The sequence below is a fragment of the Mandrillus leucophaeus genome, unplaced genomic scaffold, assembly GCF_000951045.1.
Source record: "Mandrillus leucophaeus isolate KB7577 unplaced genomic scaffold, Mleu.le_1.0 Scaffold289, whole genome shotgun sequence".
NCBI lineage: Eukaryota > Metazoa > Chordata > Mammalia > Primates > Cercopithecidae > Mandrillus > Mandrillus leucophaeus.
This window is the reverse complement of record NW_012103020.1, coordinates 1,134,028-1,142,150: the sequence shown is the minus strand read 5'-3', so window position 1 is coordinate 1,142,150 and position 8,123 is coordinate 1,134,028. Positions and strand designations below refer to the sequence as shown.

The following is an 8,123-nucleotide window of genomic DNA, read 5'->3' as shown; positions in this document are numbered from 1 at the left end:
TCTTTACATACTTATCTTACCCTAAGCCATTGAAATTGTTCCATTTTAAGTTGTACTGACAAAGGATCCAAATTTACAGTTGCTGCTCAGCTGTGTAGCGAAGTATTCAGGAAAGGGTTACATGTTCACACTTTGAGGCCAAGTGGTAGTGACTCCAAGGACAAAATGAACTGTCAAAAAACAGGGCTGCATAATCCATCCATTTTTCCCAACAGCAGAATCTCCTCCAATTATCAATTCTGGAGATTCTGGGGTTATTCAATTAAGAAGAGTAGCACATATTTCAGTCACATGAGGACACTCTCAAAATACAAGCTGAAAATACAAAACTCCTCATAACGATATCAAGGGCCAACAATGATTTTTAAAATTTAAGTGGGGCTGAACTGTGTGTAATTGGTGAAATGTTCAAGTTAACAATCCTTACATACGAAATCTTTCACTTCACTGACTTAATGCATTATTTGTTGAATAAACAATAAACTTCCAGTCAGTAGTCAAGAGTTGGCAATCTAGCTGGTAGGACCTAACATATAATCATGAAATAGCAAAAACAGTATTCAAAGATTAAATTAGCAATATCTCAAAAAGTGTTAGAGTTAGCATAAAGAATTTCTGCATAAAGAATTTGTGATGTAGCTTACCAAGATCTAAACTAAAAAGTCCACAATACAAAAAAGAACAGGGGTGCAATGATGCTGAGTTTTTTTCACCATCCTTGATATTCTCCCATTAACCACAGCTTTCAGTTTTCAACTGCTCTTCGTCCTTAAATCTTCAGAGTCCCTCCTTTGAATGGGATAGGTAGAGTAGATTAGAAGGAATATATTCCGAGGCTCTCTAATAGTCTCTGGATGATTAACCTTCATGAAAATAACCTCACAGATAAGTAATTAGGATTTTTCACCCCATTTCTATAAACTTGGTAAGTAAACTTTTTTTCTAGCGAACATAACTTGGTATATTAGTGACTGTAGAAAGTCTTTCTACAGCAACAGAAATTACTCTATATCAAGGCTGTTGCAAATTCCTGGCAACTCCGGGCATGTTTAAGTTCTACCACTCATCTGTTCTGACTACATTTTCATCTCATCTGACGGAATAAGCAGCTCATCTCCTTTCCTAGGACTTTTAGTGCTCAATTGTCCCCCTCACTTTAGTTAAGGCCTGCCATGTCCTCCTCTCCGACAGTCCTTGACTTTGCCAATGGCATATTCATCTGTTCAAACAGATGTCACTGCAAAACAAAACAAACTTTTAACAAAAAGGAAATGTTTGCATATTTGGGACCTTTTGTATGACAATATAGGACGTGTCCTCAGAAGAATTCACGGAGATTCTTTAAGGTTGGGGGTTTAATCTATTGATATTTTCCTTAGGTAGACAAAGACAACCTCTAAGTGCGCTCAGTTAATCTTTAACCGCTACATCATCGTCACCCAGGCACTAAGACATAACTAGCGCATAATGAGTTTTATTTCCACCAGAGGCGCCTAGTAACTCCCAGGTTCAATGCTCCCAAGTGGCAGACATGTGATGTGCTCTACTTTTTGGGCTGGGGACATTAACCCAGCAAACTGTGGTCACAAGGATCACGCGGATATTCTTGGGGACTTGGGGGATGCCTAGCGAAATGCGCTGTGCCTACGCCTCGAACTCTCGCCTGCTCTCCGGTGGGCGGCCTCGAACTCCAGCCTGCTCTCCGGCAGCCCACAGCAATGCGCCTGCGAAGACCTTAGGCTTCAAAACTCAGTGCGGCCCACAGCTCGCCTCCAAGTGCGCCCCGCACCGGGCAGGCTTTCGGCGATGACTCGCGTCCCACCCATCCAGCCCTGGCCGCGGTCCCAACTCCCGCAGTTCACAGAGGCGGCGGCGGTGGGGAGCGCAGCCGATGCCACATCCCCAGCGGCAAGCTGAGGGAACCTGCCTCCTCTCCGGGGCAACCAAACGATACATCGGTGCCGGAACCGACCTGACGCCGGAGCCCGGCGACGTCCTTACCGTCGCTCTCCAGGCACACGCCCCCGTCAAAGGCGGCTCTGCGGCCCTCTCGCGAGAGAGCGCCCATGGCACCTCCTTCCTCTCAGCTGTCTATCTCTCCCCGCCCCCGGAGTGATTGCGCGGCTTCCTCCAGAGGGCGGGAACGTTGGACGTGGCGGGGCTGGGTCAGCCAGGGCGTTGGGCCTGGGGCGCTCGGCTCAGCCTCTCGGCAGGCTGGCTTTCCGCGCCGCCATAAAGCCCCCGACAGGCCCCACGCCTGCCCAGGTAGACCGGCGCCAGCCCGAGTGACGCGTGGCGTGTGGCCGGGAGCAGGCCGCTCAGTGTGGCAGGGCGGGCGGGCGCCACACCTGTGCGCGCGAGGGTGGGGCGGGAAGGTGCGCAGGCGCGCTCGGGGCTGGTGGGCGGTGGCTCGTGGGAAGTTGCGCAGCCGAACTGGCCGGCTGGGCGCGCGCGCTCGAGGTGGCGTAATCTCTCAGCCTTTCTGTGTCTCCTTTCCTCCGCCTCAGTTTGGGGCGGGTCGGGGGAATGGCTGAGGAGATGGAGTCGTCGCTCGAGGCAAGCTTTTCGTCCAGCGGGGCGGTGTCAGGAGCCTCCGGGTTTTTGCCTCCTGCCCGCTCCCGCATCTTCAAGATAATCGTGATCGGCGACTCCAATGTGGGCAAGACGTGCCTGACCTACCGCTTCTGCGCTGGCCGCTTCCCTGACCGCACCGAGGCCACGATAGGGGTGGATTTCCGAGAACGAGCGGTGGAGATTGATGGGGAGCGGATCAAGGTGAGCGGATGGGGAACTGTTGGGGAGGATAGGATGACAGGTGTCCCAGCCCCACCGTGGGCTGGTCGCTGGCCCTGTGCACGGTGTGTGTGTGCTCCATTTTTTTCTCATGGTGATGAGATTGGAGTTGGGGATTGGAAGGATTCATATACTGCAAACTTCTGAGACACTGTTTTTCAGACTTCAGTGTGCATGCGATTTCCCTGGGGATCTAGTTGTTGAAAATGCAGGTTATGATTTGATAATCTCGCGGATGATGCAGGTGCAGCTAGTCCGTGGACCACACTTGAGTTCAAGAGTGTAGGGTTTATCTACCGACCCATTGACTGTGTGTCATGTGCTGGGAGTCAGTGAAATATGAACGAAGGAAAAACAGTGACAGTTCGCTAGCATGGAAAATTCATTTAATCTGTAATAGTTATTAAACATTCATTTGAGCAGTGCCTTAGGTGTTGTGGAAGTAAAGCTCATTGCCTTTGAGGAAGTGCTTAGGTATTCTCTTGCATACAGTTTTGCTATGGTAGTTTCTGTATGATACTGATTTTAGAAAAATCTGTTTTCCTGCAGAAATATTCTGTATGTGATAGTTCCTACTCAGGTTGCCAAAAGCATTTCTCACGATGCCACCTCAGACACACTCCTAATTCTTTATTCCCTTTAAGTCGTTATTGATGGTCCCTGGTACTGGGGACACTGAGTGACAGTAATAGTGGAGAAGGTAGTATAGGCCCCAGGGCAGGTTTGAGGTTCTGAAGGGTTGGAATGCAACAGTGAAATGAGGATCAATGACAAGGCTTAGGCCTCTTGATGGTATAAACCTTAGACACACCTTCATAGCAAGCCACCACTAAATGCCACCTGTTGATGCCACTCCTTAAAACATAGGTGGAACTACCCTGCCTTATACCACTGCTTTAAATCAGAGATCATCTTTACCTCAGTCTCTTGGTGGGGAGTGGTGGGAGAACAGGCTTGCTTCAGACATTCCTACCCTCATATCTTTGAGGCAAGAACAATTTATTTTTCAGTTCCCTAATCATCGACCCCCACCCCAATGGGTTATACTGCTAATGATGGTAGAGGTGAACTAAGCAGAGTTAAAAGAAATTAACCTTTCTTTGGTGCTTTTGTCTTTTAATTTTTCACATTAGTATTTCATGTCCCATATGAGCCCTCAGTGGTGGTTTTGGGGGTGCTTTGTATTAGGGAGTTTAGAAAGATTTGTATACTTGCAGAAGAAAAGATGGAATAAAAGGCTAAATATTTTTCACCAGAATTAGGTTTGGCCCAGAAGCCTTTGGGGTGAAAAATAATGGAGCTTCTGAAGTTCGAAGGGAGTTCAGTTTGGGAGAAGCAGGGAATCTGGGAAGTACGTGGGCTTTGGAGCCCCACTAACCTGGATTCAAATCTGAACCTACGAAAGGGTAGGAATGGGCTGTGTGTCCTTACTAGGGTGACAAACTTTGCCCAAGACTGTCCAGGTTTTGAAACTGGGTCTCACATCCCGGGGACTCCCTGTATTGAGCACACCAAAATAGTTGGTCACCATGGACCTTAGGCAGATTCTTTAACCTCTCAGAGTCTGTTTTTTTCTTCTGAAAAATTGGGATCATAATACCTTATTAGGCTGCTCTGAGGATCAGATGAGGGCATATATGAAGCACCTGGTTCATAGTTGGTACCTTTAAAAAGATTCTTTGTCTTTCCTGGTGGCTTAACATTATTTTTCCTATTTGCCACCATTAGTTCTGCAGTTGTACACCCAAAGGTGAAAGCAGAGATAGTGGAGGGCATACGTAGACAGCTAAGGGGAGAAATATTTCAAAAACAAAACAAAAACAAAACGGAAGTAGGAAATTCTTTCAAAAGTGGAGAGAATGAGGGTGGGGGAGGAGTTGGGATTTGAGGGCCCTTTATCTGTTCCTGGGTTGCTGTTTATACTTAAAGATCACAGACGAATCAGGTGCAAATTTAAGAGATAATAGTATTGAAAAAATACAAAGCATGTGCAGTGTATAAAGTCAATTACCTAACTACTGAGGTGAGTGCTGGCAGTGATAAATAAGACAGAACCACAGGTATGACAAATCTGGGAGCACAGAGTTGATAATTCTGGTTGGGAAGAGCAAGGAGAAAATATTTTTGGGGGGATTACTTCTACCGAACTTTAGCCTAACCTGTTATATTAATGTGGACTTGGATACTGAGATTGTTTTTCTTCTAAAGCCCTAACCATTGATTTGTGCCAGCAGTGGTGAGACTTGAGATTTTTATTGTGGTTGAAATGACTACAGACATGTTCTGAGGTTTCTATAGTAGGAAAAGATATAGCTGTGTTGGGCATTTTTTTTAAAACCACAGAGCTTAATTTTTTTTAGTGCCCTTTTTTTCTAAAACTGAAAAGTGATATAAAGAGCTTTATTCTGTGTGCTGCTTCTGCTGCTTTTCTGTTAACCTGTAATACATCTGAAGTGCTGCTGAAATGTTCGTATTATGTCTTTGGAAAATTGTAGCCTGATCTAAAATGACATTTTTCCTAGTTTTTCATCTTAAAGCTGGAAAGGTCTATGTTACTTTACTAGTAAAATGCCATTCTAGACATTATTTGTTTGATAAAAATGAGATATTGTGTTAAATGTTTTGATAATCGTGGACTAGAACATTTTCAGAAAGCATGACTTAACGACAGTGCCCTTTCAGAATCTGTTAAAATGTTTTATGAAACGTAAGAAAGCCTATATCTGCTAATCCGTTCCTAAGCAATACGTGTGTGTAATTGAAAGAGGAAAATCTTGTTTGCGAAATTTCGGAAGTCGAATAAAATTATAAAATTAAATTCCTGAAATAAAAATACATTAGGCTTTTAAGTTGAGACTCCTAACTCTAATCCTTACGCTCCTTCCTCGTGTGTGTGTATCCCCTTCATGACTAATTGTATTCCTTTTGCACAGTCATTTTCCAGTGACAGACACACACCAACCTATTAAAGCCTGGTGTTGTATTTAATCCAGCCTCCCATTAGAGGTCAGCAGTTCCTACTTGAACATTTTAGTCACTTACTTTTTGGAGCGGTGGAAATGAAATGTTCCCATGTTAAGTGCAATTTAGTTAATATTAACATATTAACTAAAGGAAAATAATCAGGACCTCTCCCCACACTGGTGAAACAAATATTTAATGAGTAATTGCTGGAAAGAAGACATTTTGATAAGCACAGAGAATTATGATACAGTACAAGGGTTAGCAAACTATGCTTGAGGGCCAAAAATGGTCTGTTGCCTGTTTTTACATGGCCACAATCTAAGAATGATTTTTTATATTTTTTAATGTTTAGGGAAAATATCATAAGATTTCATGACACATGAAAATCATATGAAATTCAAAATTCACCTAGGTTGTACTGCTGTAATCCTTCTTATCCTTGTAGTGTCACCCCTCTCCTTTGCTCTCTGAGTCCAATTGGTTTTCCACCTGCACACTTTCTGTTAACTGTCTTGTCTTCAACATTCTAGTTCAAGTCCTTTTTTTAACCTCTCTTTGAAATGTTGGAGCAGCTTAACAGTTGCAGCAGCTCACCTGTTCTCCCAGTCCTCAATTAATCTATTTTGTACATTGTTGCCGAAATGCCAGATTAATGTTGTACTTCAAAGAGATTTATCTCCCCTGACTCAAGTGCCCTGGGTGGTTCCCCATTATATTATAAAATTCCAGCTGGGTGTTGTGGCTTGTCCCTATAGTCCCAGCTACTCCAGAGGCTGAGGTGGGAACATTGCTTGAGGCCAGGAGTTCAAGGGTACAGAGCACTATGATCGAGCCACTCCAACAGAGCCAGATCCTGTCTCTGTCTGCCCCCCACTTTAACACTTTTATTTTAGGTTCAGGGGGTACATGTGCAGATTTGTTGTATAGTTAAATTCATGTCACAGGGCTTTGGTGTACAGATTATTTTGTCACCCACATATTAAGCATAGTACCAATAGGTATTTTTTCTGATCTTCCTCCCACCTTCCACCCTTCAGGAGGCTCCAGTGTGTGTTGTTCCCGTCTTTGTGTCCATGCAGTATTTGGTTTTCTGTTCCTGCATTAGTTTGCTTAGGATAATAGCCTCTGGCTCCATGTTGCTGCAAAGGACATGATCTTGTTCTTTTTATGGTTGCATAGTGTTCCATGGTATGTATATACCACATTGTCTTTATCCCGTCTACTATTGATGGGCATTTAGGCTGATTCCATGTCTTTGCTGTTGTAGATAGTACTGTAATGAACATACGTGTGTAGATGTCTTTATGGCAGAATGATTTATGTTTCTTTGAGTATATACCCAATAATGGGATTGCTGGGGCAAATGATAATTCTGTTTTTAGCTCTTTGAGGAATCACACCACTTTCCGCAGGGGATGAACTAATTTACACTCCCACCAGCAGTGTTGTCTTTTCTCTGCAACTTTGCCAGCATATGTTATTTTTTGACTTTTTAATAATAGCCATTCTGACTGGTGCGAGATAGTATCTCATTGTGGTTTTGATTTACATTTCTCTAATGATTAGTGATGTTGAGCATTTTTTCATACGCTTTTTGGCCACGGGTATGTCTTGTTTTGAAATGTGTCTGTTCATGTCCTTTGCCCCCTTCTTAATGGGGTTGTTTCTATTAGGAACAGATCTCATCTCAAAAAAAAAAAACAAAAACAAAAACAAAACTTGCGGCCAGCCGGATTCCAGTGGCTCACACCTGTAATCCCAGCACTTTGGGAGGCCAAAGATCACTTGAGCCCAGAAATTCAAGACCAACCTGGGCAACTTAGTGAAGCCCCATCTTTACCAAAAATTTTAAAAAATTAGCCAAGTGCAGTGGCATGCACCTGTAGTCTGAGCTGCTCAGGAGGCTGAGACAAGAGGATTGCTTGAGCCCAGGAGCTGGAGGCTGCAGTAAGCCATGATCACACCATTGCACTCCAGCCTGGGCAAGAGAATGAGACACTGTCTCTTAAGAAAAAAAAAAAAGTCTCCTCACACCTTCACTCTACTTCCTTCTATGAACTTTTTTAGCAACTTACCTGAACGTTTAGATGATCTCTATCTCATTTCGTACGTACCTGTCTTACCTCCCTTACTAAGTTTTATTCAGGGCAGAATCCATGTCTGGTAATTTCATAGACTTCTTCCAATGTCTAGTTCAGTTCTTTTTTTTTTCTTTTTTTTTCTTTTTTTTTTATTTTGAGACGGAGTCTCGCTCTGTCGCCCAGGCTGGAGTGCAGTGGCCGGATCTCAGCTTACTGCAAGCTCTGCCTCCCGGGTTCACGCCATTCTCCTGCCTCAGCCTCCCGAGTAGCTGGGACTACAGGCGC

General features: G+C 44.1%; 1 protein-coding gene across 2 annotated transcripts in view; it reads left to right on the top strand.

The window, feature by feature from the left end:
- The first annotated feature begins 1,538 nt into the window (after window positions 1-1,538).
- Window positions 1,539-8,123, top strand: part of RAB33B (RAB33B, member RAS oncogene family) — a 19,509-nt gene continuing 12,924 nt past the window's right edge. Inside the window, exons 1-2 of one of the 2 annotated variants that reach the window (XM_011985632.1) lie at window positions 1,539-2,014; window positions 2,508-2,775. In XM_011985632.1, coding sequence (XP_011841022.1) covers window positions 2,527-2,775 — 249 coding nt within the window. In that variant the 5' untranslated portion in view covers window positions 1,539-2,014; window positions 2,508-2,526. Of the gene's footprint in view, window positions 2,015-2,375; window positions 2,776-8,123 lie in introns of those variants that run through there. The other variant, XM_011985631.1, reaches the window with a different exon arrangement.